The 26,318-nt window shown below is 38.6% G+C and overlaps 1 protein-coding gene across 22 annotated transcripts in view; it reads right to left on the minus strand.

Annotated features, from left to right (window-relative positions):
- Nucleotides 1–26,318, minus strand: part of CD200 (CD200 molecule) — a 71,567-nt gene that overhangs the window by 39,491 nt on the left and 5,758 nt on the right. For 13 of the 22 annotated variants that reach the window (XR_005986529.1, XR_005986533.1, XR_005986537.1 and 10 more), the window contains 5 exons: nucleotides 21,051–21,389; nucleotides 19,878–20,178; nucleotides 11,405–11,504; nucleotides 9,657–9,751; nucleotides 764–1,516 (listed from right to left, as the gene is read on the minus strand). Coding sequence is in view for 1 of the 22 variants with exons in the window: in XM_041746844.1 (XP_041602778.1) it covers nucleotides 764–769 (6 nt within the window). In the remaining 21 variants the exon portion in view is untranslated. Of the gene's footprint in view, nucleotides 1–763; nucleotides 1,517–1,596; nucleotides 1,770–9,656; nucleotides 9,752–11,042; nucleotides 11,160–11,404; nucleotides 11,505–19,877; nucleotides 20,179–21,050; nucleotides 21,390–26,318 lie in introns of those variants that run through there. The other 9 variants (XM_041746827.1, XM_041746774.1, XM_041746766.1 and 6 more) reach the window with 8 other exon arrangements.

Genomic DNA, 26,318 nt, shown 5'->3' on the forward strand with positions numbered 1-26,318 from the left:
CTGAGTCCTCCCTGCGCCCCCGATGCCCTCCCTGCGACCCCTCCGCACTCTCTGAGCCCTCCCTGCGCCCCCCCGCGCCCCCGCTGACCTCCCTGAGCCCCCTTGCGCCCCCTCCGCACTCCCTGAGCCCTCCCTGCGCCCCCCCTGCGCCCCCGCTGACCTCCCTGAGCCCCCTTGCGCCCCCTCCGCACTCCCTGAGCCCTCCCTGCGTCCCCCTCTGCACCCCGTCTGCCCTCCCTGCGCCCCCTCTGCACTCCCTGAGCCCTCCCTGCGTCCCCGCTGTCCCCCCCTGCGCCCCGTCTGCCCTCCCTGCGCCCCCTCCGCACTCCCTGAGCCCTCCCTGCGTCCCCGCTGTCCCCCCCTGCACCCCGTCTGCCCTCCCTGCGCCCCCTCCGCACTCCCTGAGCCCTCCCTGCGTCCCCGCTGTCCCCCCCTGCGCCCCGTCTGCCCTCCCTGCGCCCCCTCCGCACTCCCTGAGCCCTCCCTGCGTCCCCGCTGTCCCCCTCTGCACCCCGTCTGCCCTCCCTGCGCCCCCTCCGCACTCCCTGAGCCCTCCCTGCGTCCCCGCTGTCCCCCCCTGCACCCCGTCTGCCCTCCCTGCGCCCCCCGCTGCCCTCCTGCGCCCCCGCTCCCCCCTTGTACCCCAGTTGCCCCCGTACCCCCGTTGCCCCCGCTCCCCCCCGCTGCCCCCCTGTACCCCCGCCGCCCCCCCTGCGCCCCCCCCCCGCCCCAGCGCGCTCTGTCCACGCCGCGCCGCGCTCACCCGCATCCCCGCGGTGGCTCGGGCGGCGCCGCAGTGCTGCCGGGGCTGGGAGCCCGAGGGAATTTCACCGGGAGGCCGGGGCGCGCGGAGGAGGCCCTGTCCCCGCCCCGGGCCCGGCGGGAGCCGCTCCCCCAGCCCCGCCGACCGCCTCCCCGCCGCGCCGCGCCGCAGCGGGCCGCGGGCTCCGCACTTGACTTTCCCACCCCGAAGCAGCTGCAGCTCTTAGAGAAACTGAGACAGCGTCGGCAGGAAAATATAGACATGTTTTTCCATTTCCACTCGGCGGGACTGACGGAGGAAATGGTGGGGTGCGGGGGCCGCGGGCTGGGGGAGCGCGGCCGAGCGTCAGCGCCCGGTGGGGCCACCTGCGCCGGAGGCAGGAGGAGCCGCGGGCGGGGGGCGCCGAGGGCGGGGGGGGGGGGGGGGGATTCCCTGGGGAGGTGCAGGGGGAGGTGCGGGGGGTCAAGAAAGAGGTGCTCGGGGGCGCTGAGCGGAGCCGGTTGTTGTCAAAGGGCCCCCAGTATGTACTGATGGACTGTACCGTCCCGGGACCCGAATGCCGCCTGCTGCGTTGGGATTGAACCATTTGTGAATTCTGGTCCCTTCTGGCTGCTCCCTGAGTTCCTGAGCTGGGCCGGAGAGTAGCGCGTCAACACGCATATTCTCTCTTGTCCACAAGTTTATCCAACTCCGCACGGGCGTGTAAGAAATGGAGACTTTTGAGAAATGTTATTCAGTTTCTCCACATGTCACCTACGAAAATAAAAAAACTTTTGAGGCCGAATTTAACCAATAGACGCTTGCAAAAAAAAAAAAAAAAAAACCAAATGTACGTTTATTCTTATCCAGAATCAACTCTTGTACTCAAGCAATCGGTTCTGTAACCATCTCTTATTTCACGGTGACTGGTTTGGTTTGAATTTTTTCCTTGCTGGGAAGGGTTTCCTTCCACTTGCATTGAGGAAGACGATTCTTCTTATTTTAACAAGTTCCAGAGTTTTTGGCTCTTAGAGAGACGGGGAAAAAAGAGAGAAACAGATATATGAATTGTTCATCTCCTGAAGTCCTTCTGTTTTTCTACCACCACCTTTGGACAAGGTGATGGGGAAGAGCTTTAAATTAGGCATCCCTGGGGCCATAAATCTGAGGGCTGTAAATTATGGTGTAGTGATTGGATCTTTCCAGACAGAAACCTTGATGGGGGAACAGGGCTAGCTGAGGACAAAGCACAGCTGATAGCCCACAAAAGACCTGCACCCAGGATGGGATATGTGTGACATTCCTCAGGAAGCTTCTAGTTGTCTTAATGCCTTGCTAGGGAGAAAAACAATCTTTAACTTGACAATGGCAAGGCCTTCAGTATCTTGTAGGTTCTCCTTAGCATGTGAGAATCCTTTTGAAATCTCCCTTCTCTTTACCTCCCCCAACTCAGCCACCCCTCACAATCCTAACCCCACAATCCCAACCCCCCCGGGGGGCAGCAGCTCTTCCTGCCCACGGGTCCTGTCACCATACTTTAATAAAACCACCATTTTGCACCAAAGACTGCCAAACAATTTTTCTTGGTCATCGGCTCTGGACCTCACCTATGTTCCAAAATGTCATCCACATGACTACACAAGTAATCAGGAAGATTTAATCAAAGATTAAATGATTTACAGATTGCCCAACAGGATACATAAACATAAATCGATTTACAGATGTAGTATAGTGACATTAAGAAGATCAAATTAAGAAAATCAAGGAGAAAATTCTAAAAACTTCAAAAATGAAGAGAGACACAAAGGAAGGAGGATCAAAGTGACATTAACTGTCATAAGACATCGCCAGGTGCAAGACGCAATACGTTAATTTTCATATTGAAGAAAAATAACTTACACTTCATCTTTTATAAACATTGCTACATGAGTATATTTAATTTTTTAATCAAATGTATCATTTGTAGAGGAGCATGCAAACATCACAAGTATACAGCTTGAAGTGTCATTGAGTAAACATACTTACATAGCCAGGAGCACATTAAAAGCTGCACATTACCAGCTCTCCAGAACCTGTCACTACCACCACCACCACCCACCACTCACCCCTGGCTCTGCCCACTATCGTACTTTTTTTTTTTTAAATGTTTTATCTATTCCTGAGAGACACACACACAGAGAAAGAGAGAGAGGCAGAGACACAGGCAGAGGGAGAAGCAGACTCCAAGCAGGGAGCCCAATGTGGGACTCGATCCCCGAACCCCAGGATCATGACCTGAGCCAAAGGCAGGTGCTCAACCGCTGAGCCACCCAGGCGTTCCTACTTGTCCTTTCCCTAATTCATTTGTTGTTACTGCTCAAATCTTTGTCACTTCCTTCTGCTAACTTTGAGATCAGTTTTTTTCTTCTTTTCCTAGCTCCTTAAGGAATAGAGTTGGGTTTTTTTATACAATGCCTATCAAAGTTCCCGTAGCATTTTTGACAGAAATTTAAAAAAAAAAACTACGATTCTATATAATTCCCATGGAACACAAAAAAAACCATGAATAGTTAAATCAATCTTGAAAAAGAATAATGAAGCTGGAGGCATCATACTTCGTGATTTCAGAATATAGTACAAAGCTACAGTAATCAAAATGGTGCAGAACTGGCATAATGACAGACCTATGGACCTATGGAATAGACTAGAGGGCTCATAAATAAATCCACGCATATGTGGTCAACTGATTTTTACAAGGGTGCCAAGAATACATAATGGAGGTAGCATCATCCCTTGAATAAATGATCTTGGGGAAACCAAGATATCCACATTCAAAAGCATGATATTGGACCCGTCCTTTACAACACCAGAAAAATTAACTCAAAATAGATTAAAGACTTAAACATTAAACCGGAAACTATAAAACTCCTAGAAGAACACACTGAAAAGAAGTTTCACGAGGTTAGTCTTGACAGTGATTTCATGGCTATAACAACAAAAAGTACAGACAACAAAAGCACAAACAGACAAATGGAACTATATCAAGCTAAAAAGCTACTGCAAGGCAAAGGAAACAACAGACTGAAAGGGCAGCCTACAGAATGGGCGGATCTTTTCAGGAACCCTTCAAGGGCCTAAAAATGCATCACAGGCATGCAAATATTGGTTTCTCACTATTATTAATGAATCTAAGACTGTATCCTATTTGTATGAATTCGAGCAATGGAACAGGAAAGATTACTCAGATCCACGGGCAAGTACCTGCCAGGTAGCCAACGACTTGTGGTTGTTCTCAGGATTCATTTCCATAATCTTAAAGGTTTTGACTCAAGCCGGAAGTGCTTGTGGCCCCTCAGCCCTTGCAGATGGTTCATTGTCCTGAGCCTCCATATGTACTTCTTTCACTTACAGCCACATCACCTGGCCTAATGAGTATTTTCTAAAAGTAGCTTTCATTTCATTTAGGGCATGTTCCCAAGTATGTCTTTACCTTAATCAGTGCTAGTGATAAAAGATAACTTGACCTCTGGTGGAAGAGATTTTTCACAGCTAAAGACATAAACTGAAGTCCCATTGAAAAGGGTAGGAAGGGCAGAGATGCAGCCAGGAGCCAAACTTCCAGCATGGGGGACCTGACAGGCAGAAGGGATATCACAGGTGGGGAGTCCTCCCCGAGGAGCAAGAAGACCAAGCCTCAAATCAGGCACCCCGGGCTATGATACAGGGAAGGGAAGATGAAGCCTCATAATGATGTGGGAAACAAAGGCAAAAGAATTGTAGCATGGGGCGCCTGGGTGGCTCAGCGATTGAGCGTCTGCCTTTGGCTCAGGGCGTTATCCCAGAGTCCCAGGATCGAGTCCCACGTTGGGCTCCCTGCATGGAGCCTGCTTCTCCCTCTGCCTATGTCTCTGCTTCTCTCTCTGTGTGTCTCTCATGAAAAAATAAATAAAATCTAAAAAAAAAAAAAAAAAGAATTGTAGCTTAAATTAGAATCTCCCTATACTTTGCAGCCCACTGATAGATCCCTGAAATATGAAGTGTGACCTTCCTCCGGGAACTCATGGGTGCCTTAGTGGTTTATTTTTTATTTTTTTTAAATTTTTATTTATTTATGATAGTCACAGAGAGATAGAAAGAGAGGCAGAGACACAGGCAGAGGGAGAAGCAGGCTCCATGCACCGGGAGCCCGACGTGGGATTCGATCCCGGGTCTCCAGGATCGCGCCCTGGGCCAAAGGCAGGCGCCAAACCACTGCGCCACCCAGGGATCCCCGTCCTTAGTGGTTTAATATTTAAAAGTAACCTTATCTTGCCAGGAGATGGCCCCTCAAGGTCCTGAAAGCCTTGCTTCCAGATTCCTTGGAGACTTGAGCTATCCCTAACCCCCACTAATTAAAAACAATACAGTCACTTCACACAATCCCAAAACAGCTCCTTCTGCCCACAGGTTCTGTCCTGTGAGCAGGCAAGGGGTTAATGTCTAGGCAGGAGAGGCTGGAGGCTGACCCGGCTCCAAAACTATCCTAGCAGGTGGAGACGCTGAGATGGAGCAGAACAAGAGATAAGGGGAAAACCAAGACCGGTACAGGAATCTCAAGGCCACAAGCTTCCAGGTTTTCAACAAAAGATTGCCACTAACAGCCCTCCATGGCAAACCATTCAGATCCCCTCCCACTCTAGAGAGCTTTTTCCTTTCTTTTCTGCTCTCATCTTCACTTAATAAACTTTCACTTCACTTCACGCTTTGGTGTCCATGAGATTCATTGTTCAACTCCATGAGACAAGAACCCTGCAATCTGGCAACAATAACATCTGGCTTTAAAAATCAGCAGGGCAGGGACTCGTGGGTGGCTTAGAACTTGAGCTTCTGCCTTTGGCTCTGGGTGCAATCCAGGGTCTGAGGATCTGAGCCCTTCTTGGGCTCCCTGCAGGGAGACTGCTTCTCCCTCTGTCTGTGTCTCCGCCTCTCTATCTGTGTATCTCATGAATAAATAAATAAAATCTTAAAAAAAAAATCAGCAGGGCATAACTCCAGGAGCTTTGAAAATCTGTAGGGCTTAATTTTGGGAGAGCCAGAGGGATATAGGAAATTGAGACTCTTAAAGGGCCAGCACACTCTATCACCCTGTCTGAGACCCAGCACAGAAGCAGCAGTTTGAAAAGCACTTGGGTTATCCATGAAGGAGGTTCATTGGCTAACTTTAGCGTGTCTGTGAATTAGTATTGTTAATTGATATGTATATTGATGCATATATGTCAATCACATCATCTTTATTCACTCATATATGTAATGGAATATATCCATTATAATTTTTTTTAAGATTTTATTTATTTGACAGAGAGGGCAAGCAAGAGAACAGCAGAGGGAGAGAGAGAAGCAGGCTCCTTGCTAAGCAGGGAGCTGGATGCAGGTTCCATCTCAAAACTCTCGGATCCTGACCAGAGTTGAAGGCAGATGCTTAACAACTGAGCCACTCAGATGCCTCGATTATTATTTTGTATATATGGAATATTATATATTATTATCATATATGTTATATTTATGGAATACTATTATCCATTCATATATGTAATGGAACATTACTCAGCCATAAAACATAGAAAATAATGAAATCTTGCCATTCACAACATGGATGGACCTAGAGGTTATTATTCTAAGTGACATAAGTCAGACAGAGAAAGGCAAATACCATATGATTTCAGTTATATGTGGAATCTAAAAAACAAATCAAACCAACAAACGAACCAACCAACAAAACCCGGAAAGATTCATAAATACAGAGATCAAAGTGATGGTACCCGAGGGGAAGGGTGTGGGGGAATGGGCAAAATAAGTGAAGGGGATTAAGAAGTACAAAATTCAAGATACAAAATAATTAAGTCACAAAGATGAAAAGAAAAGCATAGAGAATAGTCAAGGATATGGTAACTTTATGATGATAGATGGTAGCTACATTTGTTGTGATAAATATATGTAATATATAGAACCGTCAAATCACCCCGTTGTACACCTGAAACTAATATATAATATTGTGTGTCAACTATACTCCGATTCAAAAAAACTTGTTAATAATAGAATAGAAACAAACAAAACAAAACAAACAAGAAACAAAAGACAACATATATTGATGAGGATGTGGAGAAATTGGAACTCTTGTCTGCTATTGGTGGGGGATGCAAAATGGTAAGACCACTGTGGAAAACAGTGTGGAGATTTCTTTAAAAAATAAAAATAGAATTATATATGACACAATCCCACTTCTGGATATTTATGGAAAAGAATTGAAATCAAAGAGATATTAGTACTTCCATGTTCATTGCAGCACTATGCACAGTAGCCAAGATGTGGAAACAACCTAAATGTCAAATGGATAAAGAAAATGTGGTCTATACGTACAATAGAATACTATTTAGCCTTAAGAAGAAGGCAATTCTGTAATAGGTGGCAATATAGATGAAGCTCAAGGGCATTATGCTAAGTGAAATAGCTAGTCACAGAAAGACAAATGTTTCAAGATTTCACCTATATGGCATATCTAAAATAGTCAACTTCGTAGAATCCAAGAGTGAAGCAATGGTCTCCAGGGACTGAGGAGAGGGAGAAATGGGGAGCTACTAACCAATAGGCAGAAGTTAAGCAATGTGAATAAGTTCTAGAGATCTGCTGTACCACCCTGTACCTATAATCAACAATACTATATTGCTTGCTTAAAATTTTTGTTAGGAGGGTAGATCTTATACTAAATGTTCTTACTACAATAAAATAAAATTGTTTAAAATTAGGGAAAAAATAGCAATTGGCATAAAAATTCGTAATTTAATAAGCCTGTAATGTTGAAAGGAACTAAGCTGAAATCAAAGAATTCCCCTGACAAAAACCCTCCAGACCCAGATAATTGTGAAGGAATAGAAATACCCATCTTATATATATGTTCCTAAATGGAGAACTACTAAAAGATTAAGTAATTTCTCTAAGGCTAGTGTCAATTTCAAAACCTTAATTTGAAAATTTTATTTCAGAGCTGGGGAAAGATAATTCAAAGAAATGAAAATTATTATCCTGTTTTATTTAAAATATAAGCAAGAAAATAGTCCCAGAATGGTTTAACACTAGATATCTGTCAATGTAGTTTATCATATTAATGGACTACTATGGAAACCTCATATGGCTATCTTAACAGATAGAAAAATATTACTTCTTAAGTTCAACAGTCTGTATATGATAAATGATAGAAAATAGAAATATTAAAACATTTTCTAAACTCGACAATATGCTTAATAGCCAAATACCACACAAAATATTATATTTAGTGAAATTTTAAACACAGTCTTTCATTTCAGAAAAGCGAGACAAAGGTAATTGGTGCTATTGAATATAAACAAGACATATAAGGATTAGAAAGAAAGAAGCAAAAATGTCACTGAGTGTACAAGAGATGATTGTCTACATGGAAAACTTTTAGATAAACAGAAAAACTTTGAATTAATAAAGAGTTTGGCAAGGTTTCCAAATATAGGTTAACCTAAAAAATCCAGAACTGTTCCTAAGCCACTAATAAAACCTAGAAAATTTCATTAAAAAATAAAATCCCATTCATTATAGTGAACAAAGTAAAAGTACCAAGGAATTAATTTAACAGAAAGTACACAAAACCTACTGAGACAAAATTTTAAAATTTTTGAATAAATAAACTACACTGTAAGGATATCAATGCTCTCTAAATTAAATTAACCTATTAATTCAATGTAAGATGAATTAAAATTCCAGCTGTATTTTTTTAAAAGCATAAACTTATTTCATGGTGTGTATGTGCATGTGTGTGAATCCCTGAATAGATACACCTTTAAAAAACACAAAAGGAGATCTCTCCCTACCACATTTTAACATAACAAAAGACATAACAATAAAAACTATAAACAATCATGAATAAATAAAAAATTAAATAGTGGGACAAAACTCTCCTTGACAGAGCTGAAAACAGAGCTCATCAATAAGGAAAGGACAGATTGTATAGTAGCCGATGTTAGGAAATCTGGCTCTTTGTATGATGAAATGGACAATATATGTCATTCCTACATTATGTTCAAAGGTTAAAAGACCTAAATATGAAATAGAAAAATATGAAGCTAATAGATATTATTATATTTTTGTGAACTTACATGGATGATGACTTCTTAAAAAGGTCCCCAAACTCAAACTGTTAGGTGAAAAATGGATGGGTTTAACAACATTAAAGCATTAAAGATTTCTTTCTTTTTTTTTTTTTTTTTTTGCATTAAAGATTTCTGTTCTTTTGATGATATAACTGAGAAATTTAATAGAGTGGTGCCAAATGGGGAGGAGGAATCACTATCTAGTACTACATAAAGAATCTAGAATATAGGGGCACCTCCGTGGCTAAGTGGTTGAGCGCCTGCCTTTGGCTCAGGGCATGATCCCAGGGTTCTGGAATCAAGTCCACATCAGGCTCCCTACAGGGAGCCTGCTTCTCCCTCTATTGCTGAACCTCTCTCTCTGTCTCTCACGAATAAATAAATAAAATCTTTTTAAAAATCTAGACTATAAAGAATTTCTGTAAATACAGACAACCAATCAGAAATTACATGAAGATATAGACAGGAACCCCACAAAGGGGAAGCCCGAATGGCTAAGAAATATATGAAGACATGCTCATACTAATACTCAGAAAACAAACAAACAAAAATAACCCAATTCAGGAGGCGTCCTGGATTAGGGAATGAATAGAAACATTCAAAGTCATTAATATTAATACAACTTCACTTGAACCCACTAGTTCATGAAACTGAATTACATAAACAAATCCTTGTTTCCATTTATTTTTAAAATGGTAATTGCTGCTACCAAATGGATAATTTAACATGGAAGGTTTAGTCTTAAATTTGAAGTATGTGCAATGCAAGCAAAAGTCACATACCTGCCAATTACAAGTGTACAGAAACAGAGTGTCTCATTAAGGATTGCTCTGCAGGCTGTCTCAGCTGAGGTGTAGTTTCAAGAGCATTCTCTGACCTACAGGTATGAAGACATTGACAGATCCATAAAATGAAGATAGACCAAACACTCCCCCTAATGGCAGTAGATTTTAAAAGTATGCTATGAATAAAAAATTGGGAGATTCAGATCTCTTTAGAGATTGATCAAAATATCTTTTCAATGCTTAGTTCAGCATAAAAATACTCCACTAACAGAACTTGCAGGTTACTTCTACCCTATAATAGTGAAAGTCATAATTTATGATTTGTCTTGTTGAAGAACATATCCACTGCACTCTCAAATTTGTACCTCTGGTCTCCTCTGCTCTATACATTCCAGATTCAAATATAATTGACATATTCTCTTGGATGTCAAATAGGCATTTAAAAATTAACATGTTCAAAATAGAACGCTTGATCTTCCCTCAAAATTTGTTCTAATTTTCCCCATTTATAAAAGGTTTCTTTAATCTATGCCAAAATGTTTAGAATCACCAAGATAATTTCCCTCTTATCCCCTTTATCCACATATATCCAGTGCAAATCTTGTCATCTTAAACCTATCCCTAATCCCTCAATTCCCACTGCTACCACCCTAGTCCAGGCCACTAATGTTTCCCATCTTGACTATGGCAATCACCTCTTTAAAACGCTCCTTTCATTCATTCTTGAATTCTAAGAAACTTTGTTCACATTCCAGTGAGAGAGATCTTTTTAAAGTGTAAATTTTAAAAAAAAGTGTAAATTAGGTCTTTACACCTCCTTGGTTTAAATACTTCGATGGATTAGTACTGCACATGCCTTTCAAGGTCCGAGGGCCTTAGCCATTCTAAACCCCATCTCTATTTTTTAATCATTGCCCTATGTACACTGACTTCATTTTGTCTTGGGACACATCAAGCTCATTTCCACCCCAGGACCTATAATAACCCTTCCTTTTTTGTCTGGAATACTCTTCGTTGAGAACTTCAGATTCCAATTTAAAATGTCAACTCCTCAGAGAGACCATTCAATATAAACTAGTCCCATAGCCTCTTTCAATTAGATCACTCTGCCTTATTTTCTAAATCTGTTTTATAAATGTTCTATTATTTTCTAAATAAATAGTGCATATCACCACCCAGTGTCCTCTTGTTTCCTTTTAACTTTTCATTGATTACCTCTCCCTACTGAAGCATAAGTTTCTAAAACTTGTCTGTTTTAGTTGCGTCTCTGTTGCCTTCACTGAGAATTATGAAGAGCAATATATAGGCACTCAAGAAGTATTTATCAAATAAAGAGGTATTTTACTATATTAGTCCTATAAAGTATGGCCACTTTCATCTTACTGTGGTTTTGTGAGGTTGATTTATCTCAAGCTTCCAATCTCAGGCTTTTTTACCACCCAGCGGATCACCTCCCACCAGTCATCTGAAGTCCATATGCTCTCTTCTTCAAAATCTGTTCTAAAAAAAGAATCTTAAGCTCAATTTGCCATAAGTATAAATTACTAATAGCCCAAGTAGGGTATCATTTGAACAAAGAGAAACCCTTGACTGCAAAAATTACTAAGTACACAGAAAAGAGTTTTCCATCATCATCCTTTCCATGATGAATTTTGCCAAAGCCCTTGAAATTTCTTTTCTTATACTTAAAACTAACCCTATTTGACCCACCTTCCCTATCATAGACAGATAGTAATACAACTTACTTTTTCTTTCTCTGAACAAGATGGAAAATGATAAACAAAATACATAGCAAAATGATGAATGTACCAACTATCCACAACCAAATATACGAACCAGAAGTACCTGAAAGACACAAACCAGAAACATGTTCTTTGTGACTATACTTCATTTCCATACATTGGACTGTCATTTTGGTACTTTAAATCTGCAATGCTCTTTTGTTTTGGTTCTTGTTTTTTTTTTTTTTAAGATTTTATTTATTTATTTATTCATGAGAGACATAGACTGAGAGAGAGAGGCAGAGACACAGGCAGAGGGAGAAACAGACTCCACGCAGGAGCCCGATGTGGGACTCAGTCCTGGATCCTGGGATCATGCCCCGGGCCAAAGGCAGACACTCAGCCACTGAGCCATCCAGGTGTTCCTGCAATGCTCTTTTGATTTGCCATTGCTTTGTTGACTTTCAAATTGATACTATGAGATTATTTGCCATAGTCAGTTTTATAAAAAAATGTACAAATGCATATTCAAATTGAAGACAGGTAATATTTAATACCATTTTACCACACTCAAAAATAAGAAAAAAAGATATAAAAAAATAAAAAGATATAAAGATATAACCACTCAAATATTCAATGCAAGATAATGTTTAAGAAAAATGTAATGTAGTCATGATGAAATATTACTCGATTACTAAAATGGAATTTTCAAAGAATCTGCAAAAAACTCAAAATAAATTGGTAATGATAAATGAGTATTTAAGATTAATGTGGTAAGCAATGTGAAAAGCATCTTATAAGGGTTATTTGTATCAGCTAAGTGAGTATGATTAGGGAAAACAAAGGCTGATTTTAAGAAAATTGCCCAAAGATACATAGTGATTAAGTGGCAAAATTGGGAAGCAAATTCAGTTCTGTCTGGTTCTAGAGCCTGCAGTCTTATGGAAAGAAACATAATATGTCAACACTGTATAGTAGGTATTTTGACCACAGTGTTCCTAAACTGTATTACAAATCCACTTCTTTCTGCATAATCTTCCGAATATAATTTACATTTTTCATTGTAACATAAGTTTAACCAAAGGTCATGGTGATCATCGATGCTGGTTCTTAGGTATAACATAAAAGTGAACCACTACACTTTGTGAATGGACCTTAAAGAAATTTGCACTTATATTAAATAGCATGAATTATTGTGCATTTTATATTCTTAGGTCTGCTTGTGGTAGACTTTGGGGTCCTCTATCTGATTGAGGTTATTTTTCTGCTCATTGTAACAGCCTACCTCTTTTTAATTCACAGCTTTGAATTTTTCATTACCACTGAAGAGAAATTCTTGCTAGCAATTATTTCTTTCCTGATGCTATTAGGGAAATCCATGTGAGAAACTTTGTGCTATTTATTTTTGACTGTTCAGATAACACCTTGTTGCAGTTTTTAATTTTAACTATGTTCTTTTTCAGTGGGTTATTACATAGCTTATTCAAAATGGGCTAAGGAGGCTGAATGGGCCTAAAATGTGAACAGAGCCCCTAAGTCAATAATAAAGCATGGGAATTAAGGCTGTTTAGAAGATTTCAGTAGTGGGGCGCCTGGGTGGTTTAGTGGTTGACCTTCTGCCTCTGGCCCAGGTAGTGATCCCAGGGTCCTGGGATCAAGTCTCACATCAGGCTCCCTGCAGGGCATCTCCTTCTGCCTATGTCTCTGCCTCTCTTTCTGTGTCTCTCATGAATAAGTAAATAAAATCTTAAAAAATAAAAAATATTTCAGTAGAATCAGGAATCTATATCCCTAATATTTGTTGCAAAGCTAAGCAAGGAAGAATTATCTTCTAAATTGATAAGTTACTTCTTTATAGACATTTGTAGCTCAATAAGAAGTGAAATTAACCATAATAATTCAGCCAATAGACTGATGGGAGATACAATGGGCATGTTCCAATCTCATGATTTGGGGAATTTTTCCAGGAAAAAGAAGCTGATTAATTTCACTTTCAAGAAACACAGGCATATTTACCTCTACTCCTTTCTAAGACTTCATTAAAATGATAGCAACAAAAGTAAAATGATTAAGTGAAAAACAGCAAACAGAAAAGTGATCTTTACTGGCAAGAGATTTAAACAAATTTACAAAAGATGTAAAGTGGATAGAGGAATGGCTTATGAAGGTGTAGGATGAGAGAAGCTGCAGGTTTCATGTATGCACAAAGAGGCCTACACCTGCAGGGACAGCTCTGCAGAACCTGGAGAGCATTAGAACTCAGATGACAAAAGAAGGAGGGGTGAATGTGAGAATGAAACTTACAGTCAAAAGCACCCATTTCCATATCTGAAGTCACAATGCTGGAGAGCCAGGTGTGCTTACCCCTCAGCCAAGAAAAAGAGAGAGAGAGAGAGAAGAAAGGGGCAGTTAAGGAATTTAACAAATATACTGGAAATAACTAGAGTAGGAGGTCAGAAGCCCAAAGTACAGTCCTCTACATTCTGGCTTTTGGAGTCTCCTGGGTAACAGCTGCCTGCTTTCTACAATCAAAAATCTTTCTTTACAAAATGCAATAAACCAAATAATATTCTGTAATTCTCCAGTCAGGGCTCACTAGGCTTTGAATAAAGCATGAAATCAAAGTGAGAAAGACTAAGTAAAAGAAACATAAAATTAAAATGATGGGGAGCACCTGGCTGGCTCAGTCAGTATAGCATGTGACTCTTAATCTCAGGGTTGTGAGTTCAAGCCCCTGTTGGGCATGGAGCCTACTTAAAACAATCAATCAATCAATCAGTCAATCAATCAATCAGGTGGTAGTGAGTTGGCGGGGAGGGGGGGGATAGGAGATAATTAAAGAAACAGAAGATAATTACAACACTTCTATTTTTTTTTATTTTTTTAAATTTATTAATGAGAGACACACACACACACACAGAGAGAGAGAGAGAGAGAGGCAGAGACACAGGAAGAGGGAGAAGCAGGCTCCCTGCAAGGAGCCTGTTGCAGGACTCGATCCCAGACCCCAGGATCACACCCTGAGCTAAAGGCAGACGCTCAACTGCTGAGCCACCAAGGCATCCCAATTACAACTACTTCTAAATTATTATTCTCAGATAGATTTGACAAGATAATTGCTTTTTTTAAAGTAGGAAAAACAGGGCATGAAAAAATTTAAATGAACTTTAATTTGTAAAATTAATCTTAAATTGTAAAAGCAGTTCAAAATTATAAACCTGATTGTCAAAAGAAGGAAAAATTGAATGAAAGCAGTTAAAGATAACTTTTTAAAAATCTCTCTGATATTATGAAAAAAGAGGTATATTTCTTAAAAGAAGAAAATAAAATTCAATTGAAATGTATTAATGCCCACTTAATTGAGGTTCATATATTTTTATGTATATTTTTTAGTGGAGTGCAATTTGCCAACATATAGTATAACACCCAGTGCTCATCCTGTCAAGTGCCCTCCTCAGTGCCTATGATCCAGTCACCCCATCCCCCTGCCCACCTCCCCTTCCAGTACCCTTCCTTCGTTTCTCAGAGTTAGGACTCTCATGTTTTGTCTCCCTCTCTGGTTTTTCCCACTCATTTTCTCTTTTTCCCCTATAATCCCTTTCACTATTTTTTATATTCCCCATACGAGTGAAACCATATAATGTTTGTCCTCCGATTGACTACTTCACTCAGCATAATACCTTCCAGTTCCATCCACGTCGAAGCAAATGGTGGGTATTTGTCGTTTCTAATGGCTGAGGAATATTCCATTGTATACGTAGACCACATCTTCTTTATCCATTCATCTTTCGATGGACACCGAGGCTCCTTCCACAGCTTGGCTATTGTGGACATTGCTGCTATAAACATCGGGGTGCAGGTGTCTCGGTGTTTCATTGAGTCTGTATCTTTGTGGTAAATCCCCAGCAGTGCAATTGCTGGGTCGTAGGGCAGGTCTATTTTTAACTCTTTGAGGAACCTCCACAGTTTTCCAGAGTGGCTGCACCAGTTCACATTCCCACCAACAGTGCAGGAGGGTTCCCTTTTCTCCACATCCCCTCCAACATTTGTGGTTTCCTGTTGTTTCCTCACTGGTGTGAGGTGGTATCTCATTGTGGTTTTGATTTGTATTTCCGTGATGGCAAGTGATGCAGAGCATTTTCTCATGTGCTTGTTGGACACGTGTATGTTTTCTTTGGTGAAATTTCTGTTCATGTCTATTGCCCATTTCATGATTGGATTGTTATGTTTCTTTGCTGTTGAGTTTAATAAGTTCTTTATAGATCTTGGATACTAGCCCTTTATCTGATATGTCATGTACAAAAATATCTTCTCCCATTCTGTAGGTTGTCTTTTAGTTTTGTTGACTGTGGTTTTTTTTTTTTTTTTTTTTTTTTTTTTTTTTTTTTTTTTTTTTTTTTTTTTTGCTGCACAGAAGCTTTTTATCCTGATTAAGTTCCAATAGTTCATTTTTACTTTTGTTTCCCTTGCCTTTATAGATGTATCTTGCAAGAAGTTGCTGTGGCTGAGTTCAAAAAGGGTGTTGCCTGTGTTCTCCTCTAGGACTTTTTAAAAGATTTTATTTATTTATTCATGAACACAGAGAGAGAGGAACAGACATAGGCAGAGGGAGCAACAGGCTTCCATGCAGGGAGCCCAACGCGGGACTCAATCCCAGGACTCCAGGATCACATCCTGGGCCGAGGGCAGTGCTGAACCACACGGGATGATCACCCCTCTAGGATTTTGATGGGTTCATGTCTCACATTTAGATCTTTCATCCATTTGAGTCTATCTTTGTGTCTGGTGTAAGAGAATGGTCTAGTTTCATTCTTCTGTACGTGGCTGTCTGATTTTCCCAGCACCATTTATTGAAGAGACTGTCCTTTTCCAGTGAATAGTCTTTCCTGCTTTATCGAATATTAATTGACCATAGAGTTGAGGGCCCATTTTTGGATTCTCTATTCTGTTCCATGGATCTATGTGTCTGTTTTTGTGCCAGTACCACACTGTCTTGATGACCACAGCTTTGTACTACAACTTGAAATCCACCATTGTGATGCCTCCCAGCTCTGGCTTTCTTTTTCAATATTCCCCTGGCTATTCAGGGTCTTTTCTGATTTGACACAAATCTTAAGATGATTTGTTCCAACTCTCTGAAGAAAGTCCATGGTATGTTGATAGGGATTGCATTGAATGTATAAATTGCCCTGTGTAGCATAGACATTTTCACAATATTAATTCTTCCATTCCATAAACATGGAATATTTTTCCATCTCTTTGCGTCTTCCTCAATTTCTTTCAGAAGTGTTCTGTAGTTTTTAGGGTATAGATCCTTTACCTCTTTGGTTAGGTTTATTCCTAGGTAATTTATGCTTTTGGGTGCAATTGTAAATGGGATTGACTCCTTAATTTCTCTTTCTTCAGTCTCATTGTTAGTGTATAGAAATGCCACTGACTTCTGGGCACTGATTTTGTATCCTGCCACATTGCCGAATTGCTGTGTGAGTTCTAGCAATCTGTTCAGGTTTTCTATTTCTTCCTGTTCCAGTTTTGGCAATTTGTGATTTTCCAGAAATGCATCCATTTCTTCTAGATTGCCTAATTTATTGGTGAATAGCTGCTCATAATATATTTTTAAATCGTTTGTATTTCCCTGGTATTGTTTATCTCTCCTCTTTCATTCATGATTTTATTAATTTGAATTCTTTTTCTTTTTAATAAGGCTTGCTAATGGTTTATCTCTCTTATTAATTCTTTCAAAGAACCAATTCCTGTTTCAGTTGATGTGTTCTACAGTTATGGTCTCTGTTTCATTGAGTTCTGCTCGGATCTTTATTATCTTTCTTCTTCTGCTTGGTGTAGGTTTTATTTGGTATTCTTTCTCCAGTTCCTTTAGGTGTGAGGTTAGCTTGTGTATTTGAGTTTTTTCCAATTTTTTGAGGGATGCTTGTATTGCGATGTATTTTCCTCTTAGGACTGCCTTTCCTGTATCCCAAAGATTTTGAACCGTTGTATCTTCCTTTTCATTAGTTTCCATGAATCTTTTTAATTCTTCTCTAATTTTCTGGTTGACCCATTCATCTTTTAGTAGGATGCTCTTTAACCTCCACATGTTTGAGTTTCTTCCAAATTTCTTCTTGTGATTGAGTTCTAGTTTCAAAGCATTGTGGCCTGAGAATATGCAGAGGACAATCCCAATCGTTTGGTATTGGTTGAGACCTGATTTGTGACCCAGTCTATTCTGGAGAAAGTTCCATGTGCACTTGAGAAGATGTGTATTCAGTTGCGTTTGGATGGAAAGTTCTGTAAATATCTGTGAGATCCATCTGGTCCAGTGTATCATTTAAAGTCCTTGTTTCAAAAAAAAAAAAATAAAAAAATAAAGTCCTTGTTTCTTTGTTGATGTTGTGCTTAGAAAATCTATCATTTGCAGAAAGTGCCGTGTTGAAGTCTCCTACTATTAGTGGAGACTAATATGGAGATATGCCTCCTGCATATCTCTTTACTTTGGTTATTAATTGATTGATATACTTGGCAGCTCCCACATTAGGAACGTATATGTACGTGTGGCAGAGAACGTATATATATAACTCTGTGGCAGAGAGTACTGTTTCTGCTTGTTTCTTTTGTGGTGAATTCTTCATTCTAGTCATTTATCTCAGTGCAGAGTGGCTGTATGAGCAGGTTGAGTCAAGAATATCAACCACGACCTAAGTAAATTTCACCCTAGAGAATTCTTGCTAGAAGCGAAAACCCTTCTCTCTATAGCATTCCGGCTGTTCTTTCTTTAAATCTCAAGTCGAATTTGTGTATTTTAAAAGTTATCTCAGTAAGTTGGTGGACCAGGTGAGTTGAGGACCCATACTCTTACGCCATCTTGCCCCACCCCCCTTAACTGAGGTTTATAAAAAAGAGTAAGTTAAGTGAGCAGGTGGAAAATTCTTAAGGAAATGAGAAAATATTCAAATTGAAGGATTTGAGTTTCCAAACCAAGGGAACTCACCAAATGCCAGCTGCATTGAAGTATTAAAAATAAAATACCCTAAAAATAGCACTAGGAAGTTTCAGAACTCTAAGGATAAAGAGAAGATACTACATTATCTAAGAGAAGATACAGTAATATTTACTATTACAATTATTGGATCGACATTTGACTTCTCAGCAATAACAATGATCAAAGACAATGGAGGAGTATTTTACAAGTTCTAAGGGTGGATAGGTAATTAAATCAAAGTTGTGTAACAAGCAAATTATCAATCACATGAAACAACATTGTAAGACCATAGGATAGATTCTGTGGCCTGTTTGCCTGACTACCAAAATCACTAGGGAAACTGCTCACTCTTCTAATTCTGCAGCAGAGTTGACTCTGCTTGAACCAGGTTGTGCTAACCTGGGTTGGCTGAAAATGATGCAAGGATAATTTATGTTGGCCTAAGTGTATTATGCTTTATAGCAGTTTCATTTTGTGCTGGTCATTTTTTTGTGCTTTATTTAGGTTAGTTCACAGATTGTTTAGTTAAGAGATTAATGATATGTCCTAAGTTTAAATGAGGTTATGTTTATCGCATCCGGACTGTGTACTAGGCTATTTATTCCAATAGACCCATAAAATGTTATGCAGAAAAACTGTTAAACTTCCAAAAGATGTGATATCTCCTTCATTCATTCAAACTTTATGACTCAATATCATCGATGGCTAGTGATGCTTTTTGGCTCTTGGATGATTGTAACAAATTATGGAGAAATGTTATCCTCATCATTTTCCTGAGTTCACACATTTTCCAAAAGTGATGAAAGACATTAACCCACAGACTCAAAAAGCTTAGGGAAATGCAAACAAGATAAGTACACAAAGAATGTGACACCAAAACACTAATAATAAAACTAATGTAAAACAAATACTAGGATAAAATTTTAAAAACATCCAGGGTGAAGGGGAGATACATTCCTTTCAAAGGACCAGCCATAAAACTGGCATATACCTTTTCAAAAGAAATAATGAAATAAAATGAAATGAATTAAATTAAATCATACCTTGTTTAACTATGGCTTTGAAACAGAGTGTACAATTGACAGAGCTTGTATCAAGTGACAATTGATAGGCAAGGAAAAATGAGCAACTAAGAGAGCCTTTTTATGGTGAATGTCACAAAATTAGTTTTACTGCACTGCTGAAGGTTGTAGAAGTAATCAGCAAAAGAACTATATTGGGAAGAAAAGAACTATATTGGGAAGAGGAAAAGTTAAAGGAGATGTAAGTGAACCTGGTCTTCACTGACCATGGCAGAAATTCAGTGGAAACCAGGTAAGGGAGATCAATTAAAAATTTGCCATTTAAGAACAGTTACCTTTGGAGGCAGAACTGAATCAGACAAAGTTTTCATTACTCGATTCTTTTAACCAAGCATGTGCATCAGGATGACTTAACATTTCTAAAAATAGATGAGTACAAAAATACTTCTGAAATGAATTTTTAAAGCATTTCCCCTTGTTGACTATTACTTCTACTTACCTTTTTGTTTAACTGACAAAGAAACAATCTTCTCTTCATTCCTTAGAGGATGATCCATGCGCACAGTCAGATGTTGGAGACCTAGGGAACCTCACAGTCTCCAAGGAGATATTGTACATTTTAGTGATAGTCACCGTGCCATTTGGGTTCTGAGCAAAGTATTCTTCTGGTGGATTAATTAAGACTTGTGATGGGAAAAGAGATATTTGAGGAACAGGTTTTCCCACAGCTGAGTAAATAAATGTAAGAAAATCTTCAGAGTCAAGACTGGACTGGAGTTCAGATTTTAATTCAGATACAGCTGGGACAAAAAAGGAGACACAAAATTAAATATAAAAATATACCATACTAGATTTCTGAGAGATAGACTCCCTCAAATATTTATATGATGACAAAATGTTGAAACTTGTCCATTTCAGATACCTCTTCTCACATTTTTCAAAACTTCACAATTCCATCTCTCATGCCTACTATCCTCCAACTTAAGAGAAATTATTCATATTTCTACTTTCATCCAACCTTAAAATTAGCTTATATAAACATCCAATACTTTACATTTACTGCAATATAATGAGGGGACACTATGACACTATCACTATTCCTTCAACATTTTGTTAATTTGTTAGGAAATTCTTTTCCTCTAAGTCTTTTCTCTTTCATTTTCTCTACTCTCTTTTTCTTTTTTAAAAAATGTTTTATTTATTTATTCATGAGAGCCACAGAGAGAGAGAGGCAGAGGGAGAAGCAGGCTCCCTACTGGGAGCCATGCTGGACTCCATGCTGGGACTCTGGGATCACACCCTGAACTGAAGGCAGATGCTCAACCACTGAGCCCCCCAGGTGTCCCTCTATTCTCCTTTTCTTTTCCTCTCTTTCCCAGTGAAAATTCTGAAGCCATTCACAAAATTTATTCACCAGAATAAAATCAGTGTGGTATAAAAAGTTAGATGAGAGGTCAGAAGACCCAAATGTTATACCTGGCCCTTCATTGTGTGAAGACAGAAAAGCTATGTAACTATCACTGGCTTCCTTTTTTTTTCCTTCTGTCTAACAAAAGACCTGCCATGGGAGACCTCTATTACTATATTTCTTTCTCTAATATTCTTTCTCTGGACCTTAACTTTTAAAGACCATGTCACCACGATTTTGACTGTACATAAAACATTTATATACCTATAATGTTAAGGCAGATTTGTCCAACATGGCTGCCATGCAGGAACACATTAAATAGACATTTGTAGCAGGCTTCATCTTCAAATGTTACTTCACGGATAGTTATGAATGAGGAATTGGATTTGATGACTTCACAATGCAGCCGATCTCTGTATGGTGGGAGAATCTTTTCTCCATATATACTGCTATATGTGGCGATATTTTGTGGCAAAGAACCTTGAATCTTCTGCCAAGTAACTTGCACAACATCTGCTGAAGTTGTTAAATTGCAGAAGATGGTTACATTTTCTCCAAATACAGCTGTCTCATTATTTTTGTATTTTATTCTGTGCCTAGAATCTGAAAATAAAACCCAGTACAAATTAAGAGAAATGTACTTTCATACTACCCTGGACTTACCCCTATCCTAACTCTTATCTCTCTGTTTTATAATTATCAATTTATTTGTGTCTCTTCTCTAATAGAAAATGAGCTTTCCTATATTCTACATCATTGATAAGTAGTTTCTAAAAGTGTCTCTGTCATATACTACCTAATCAATAAATATTCATTGAGTACAAAAATTGAAACATAAATTAACAAACACAGTAATGGTAATTTTGATGCATTTCTGGAGGCTGAGTATGAATTCGCTTGAGGGTGACAAACTCCTCAGGGCTCTAGTCTTAGAGAGGACCTAAAATTCCATAGGTTTCACCAGCATGAACACCTCCAGATTCTCATAGTGAAGAACTGAGAACAATCACCTCATATCTTTGGCAAAAGAAGGGAAACATCATAGTGAAATAAACTCAGGCCATTTTCCATTAAAAGACCTACTCTCCAGGGAAAAGGCCTTACCAGATCCTTATTACATAGGTAGAGGGACAAAGACCTTACTCTGGTTCCCTTTAGCTTCCCTGTCTTATCTAAGGTGGAGAAGGAGGAGAAAAAAGTAAGAAACATGTGAGGGTCACAGCCAAGGGTCATAGGCCCACCAAAAGAGTGAAATATAAACATAAGATTTAAAAATACTTCCCTCTCCAACTTTTCATCACCACATCAATAGAGCTCAAACATAATAACAGTGGCTTACAGCTGAAATGGTTGCAGGGCTCAAACTTTTATTAACTGGAGTTCTTAGGGAAATTCAAAATCAACAGAGGAGACCAAAACAAAGAAACTACAGGAATTTGAAATCCTTGATACCTAGGCCTACAGTAAACAGTAAACACAACCCAACTTCTTGCCAGATTAACATAAAACCCAAGCTTAAGCTCTACTTAGCTTGGTTCTTATTATCTGATATATCATATCTGGATTTCAACAAAAAAATTATAAGGCATGCTAAAAGCCAAGAATAAAAACAGTCTGAAGAGACAAAGGAAGCACCTAAGCCAGACTCAAATATATTACAGATTTTGAAATTATCAGACAGGAAATTAAAATCAGCTATGATTAATACAGTAAAGACTCTGATGGAAAAGTTGACACATGCAAGAACATATGGATAATGTAAGCATAAATATGGAAACTTGAAAAAGAATAAAAAGAATATGCTAAAGACATTACAAGAAAAGAAAACTATAGACCAATATCTCTAATGAACATAGATGCAAAAATCCTAAAAAAAATTTAATTTAAAAAACGTATTTAAAAAATATGTCTAGGACATCTGTGTGGCTCAGTCGTTGAGCATTTGACTTTGGCTCAGGTCATGATGCTAGGGTCCCGGGATCAAGTGCCACATCAGGCTCCCCAGAGGGTGCCTGCTTCTCCCTCTGCCTCTGTCTCTCCCTCTCTCTCTGTGTGTCTCATGAATAAATAAATAAAATCTTAAATATATATATATATATGTATATATACATATATTACATGGTCAAGTGAAATTTACCTCAAAGCTGGTTCAACATTTGAAAATCAACTAATGTGGGACACCTGGATGGTTCAGTGGTTGAGCCATCCATCTGCCTTTGGCTCAGGTTGGGATCTCTGGGTCCTGGAATTGACTCCCACATCGGGCTCCCCACAGGGACCCTGTTTCTTCCTCTGCCTATGTCTCTACCTCTCTCTGTGTGCTCTCATGAATGATTAAATAAAATATTTTTTTAAAAAAAGAAAAGAAAATCAACTAATGTAATTACGTTATTAAATTATCACATCAACAGACTAAAATAGAACATATTTGATGATCTTAACAATATTCAAAAAAGTATTTGATAAAATCCGCCACCATAACAAAATTCTTAGTAAACTAGGAATAGAGGGGAACTTCCTTTACCTGATAAAGAATATCTACACAAACTTATAACTAGCATCATACTCAAATAGTGCAAAATTCAAAACTTTCCCACTGAAGATCAGGAATAAGGCAAGGATGTCCCTTCTCATCACTCTTTTAAACATCATACTAACACAAATCTCTTCCTAATGTAATAAGGCAAGAAAATGAAATAAAAAATATGCAGATTAGAAAGGAAAGCATAAAACTGTCTTTGTTCACAGATGATATGATTATCTATGTAGAAAATCAGAAAGAATCAGCAAAAGAAACTTCTAGAAGTAAGGCTGTAGGATTACAAGGTGCTTATACAAAAGTCAACCACTTTCCTATGTATCAGCAATGAACCAATGAAATTTGAAGTTAAAAACAATACAATTTACATAATAGACAGTCCCCAAATGAAATACTTAAGTATAAATCTAATGATACTTATAAGGTGTGTATGAAGGAAGTTATAAAACTCTGATGAAAAAATCAAGGAAGAATTAAATAAATAAGAAATATTCCATGTTCATGGATAGGAAAACTCACTATTGTCAAGATATCATTCTTCCCAACTTTATTTGTAGATTCAATGCAATCCCAATTAAAATCTTAGCAAGTTATTTATAGATACTGACAAACTGAGTCTAAAGTTCGTATAGAGAAGTAAAAGCTCAGAATAGTCAACATAACATGGAAGGAGAACAGAGTTGAAGGAATGACTCTACTTAACTTCAAAATTTATTATGGAATTACAGTAAAGTCATCAATACAGTGTGGAATTGGCAAAATACTGGACAAATAGGTCAATGGAACAGAATAGGGGGTCCAGATATGGATCCACACACATATGGTCAGCTGATCTTTAACAAAGATACAAATACATTTAATGGAGAAAAGGTAGTCTTTTTGACAAATGATGCTGCTGGGACAAATGAGTGTGTGATTATTTTCCTAGGGCAATCATAACAAATTACCACAAACTTCATGGCTTGAAACAATAGGATTTATTTTCTCACAGATCTAGAGGTCAGAAGTCCTAAATCAAGGTGTTTTGGATTCTTTAAACTAAGCCGGGGTGATTTCATCTTTACGTTAGTTTTACCTGCAAAGACCTGATTTCCAAATAAGATCACATTCTGAAATTTCAGATAGCAAGAAGGGGGAAAGCACACTATACAACCCACTACAATAGCTATATGATTAAAAAAATGAATATAGCTCCTAAATAACAAAAACTAACTCAGCATGGATTATAAAAAAAATGAAAAACTATAAATCTTAGAAGAAAACATAGGACAAAATCTAGGTGACCTTGGCTTTGGTAATGAGTTATTAGATATAATACCAGAAGTATGATCCATGAATGAAAAAAATGTGATAAGTTGGATTTTATTATAATCAAAGACTTTTGCTTTATGAAAGACAATGTAAAGAGAGTATAAAGACAAGCCATAGACTGCAAGAAAGTATTTGTAAAACACATATCTGATAAAGGACTTTGTCCTAGTCCATTCAGGCTGCTACAATCTAATGCCACAGACTTGGTAGTTCATATATAACAGAAATTTGTTTCTCATAGTTCTGAGGCTGGAAGTCCAAGATCAGGGTGCCAGCATGGTTGGGAAGGGTTCTTTTCTAGATCATAGAACTCTCATTGTGTCCTCACATGGTGTTAGGAACTAGGAAATTCTGTGGATTTTTTTTATAATCTAATCCCATTCATGAGGGTTCACCCTCATGATTTACTTTCCAAAGCCCCACTTACTTATATCATAATATTGGAGGGTTAAAATTTCAACATATGAATTTTGAGGGGACACAAAGATTCAAGCCATAGAAGGCTTGTATATAAAATATACAGAAAGAAAGAAGAAAGAAAGAAAGAAAGAAAGAAAGAAAGAAAGAAAGAAAGAAAGAAAGAAAGAGAAAGAGAAAAAGAAAGAAAAAAGCAACCTAATTTAAAAATAGGCAAAAAAATCTGAATGGACACCTCACCAAAGAAGATACATAAATGGCAAATAAGCATATGAAAAGACGTGTGAAATCTCTTGCTATTAGAAAATTGGAAATTCAAACAATAATGAGATTCCACTGCACACCTATTAGAATGGGAAGAAAAAAACCCAATACTAAATGCTGGTAAGGATGTGGAGCACCAGAAACTCTCATTCATCACTGATTGAAATGCAAAATGGTTCAGCCACTTTGCAAGACAGTATGGCAGTTTCTTACAAAACTAAATGTACTCTTATCATGGGATCCAGCAATTGTGCTCTTAGGTATTCGCCCAACTGATTTGAAAACTTATATCCCATAAAAACATACATGTAAATGTTTATAGCAGCCTAATCTTAATTATCAAAAACAGAAGGCAACCAAGATAACTTCTATCAATGAGTGATATACAACACAATATTATTCAGTCATAAAGAGAAAAGAGCTCTTAAACTACACACACACACACACACACACACACACACACACACATACACACACACACACCATGAATAAACCTTACATGCATATTGCTAAGTGAAAGAAACTGAACTAAGAAGGCTATACACTGTGTGATTCCAAGAGCATGCCATGCTATTTTGGAAAAGATAAAACTGTAGAGACAGTAAAAAGATCAGTGGTAACCAGGGGTTTGGAGTAGGGAGAAAGGTTGAATAGATGAGACACAGAGGATTTTTAGGGCAATGCAACTATTCTGTATGATACTTTGGTCCTTAGCATATGTCACTTCCAGTCAACTTTTGATTGAATTATCTAATTGAATTTCACATGATACTTCTTTCAGAAAAAAATCCTTCCCTAAAAGTAATCATGATTTATTTTCTCAACTAAATACCTACACATCATTAATGACTGCCCTTACTATGAACCCAACAGATTTTAGACTAATATCTTTAGTCAAATAATTCTAAATGCCTAGAAAATATCAGGACTTGAATATTTATTAAATCCTTAATGTCACAGGAGTACCTTAGTTTGTAATGATAAGCAAATCCATGAAGGAA

Source organism: Vulpes lagopus, chromosome 1 (genome assembly GCF_018345385.1).
Source record: "Vulpes lagopus strain Blue_001 chromosome 1, ASM1834538v1, whole genome shotgun sequence".
NCBI lineage: Eukaryota > Metazoa > Chordata > Mammalia > Carnivora > Canidae > Vulpes > Vulpes lagopus.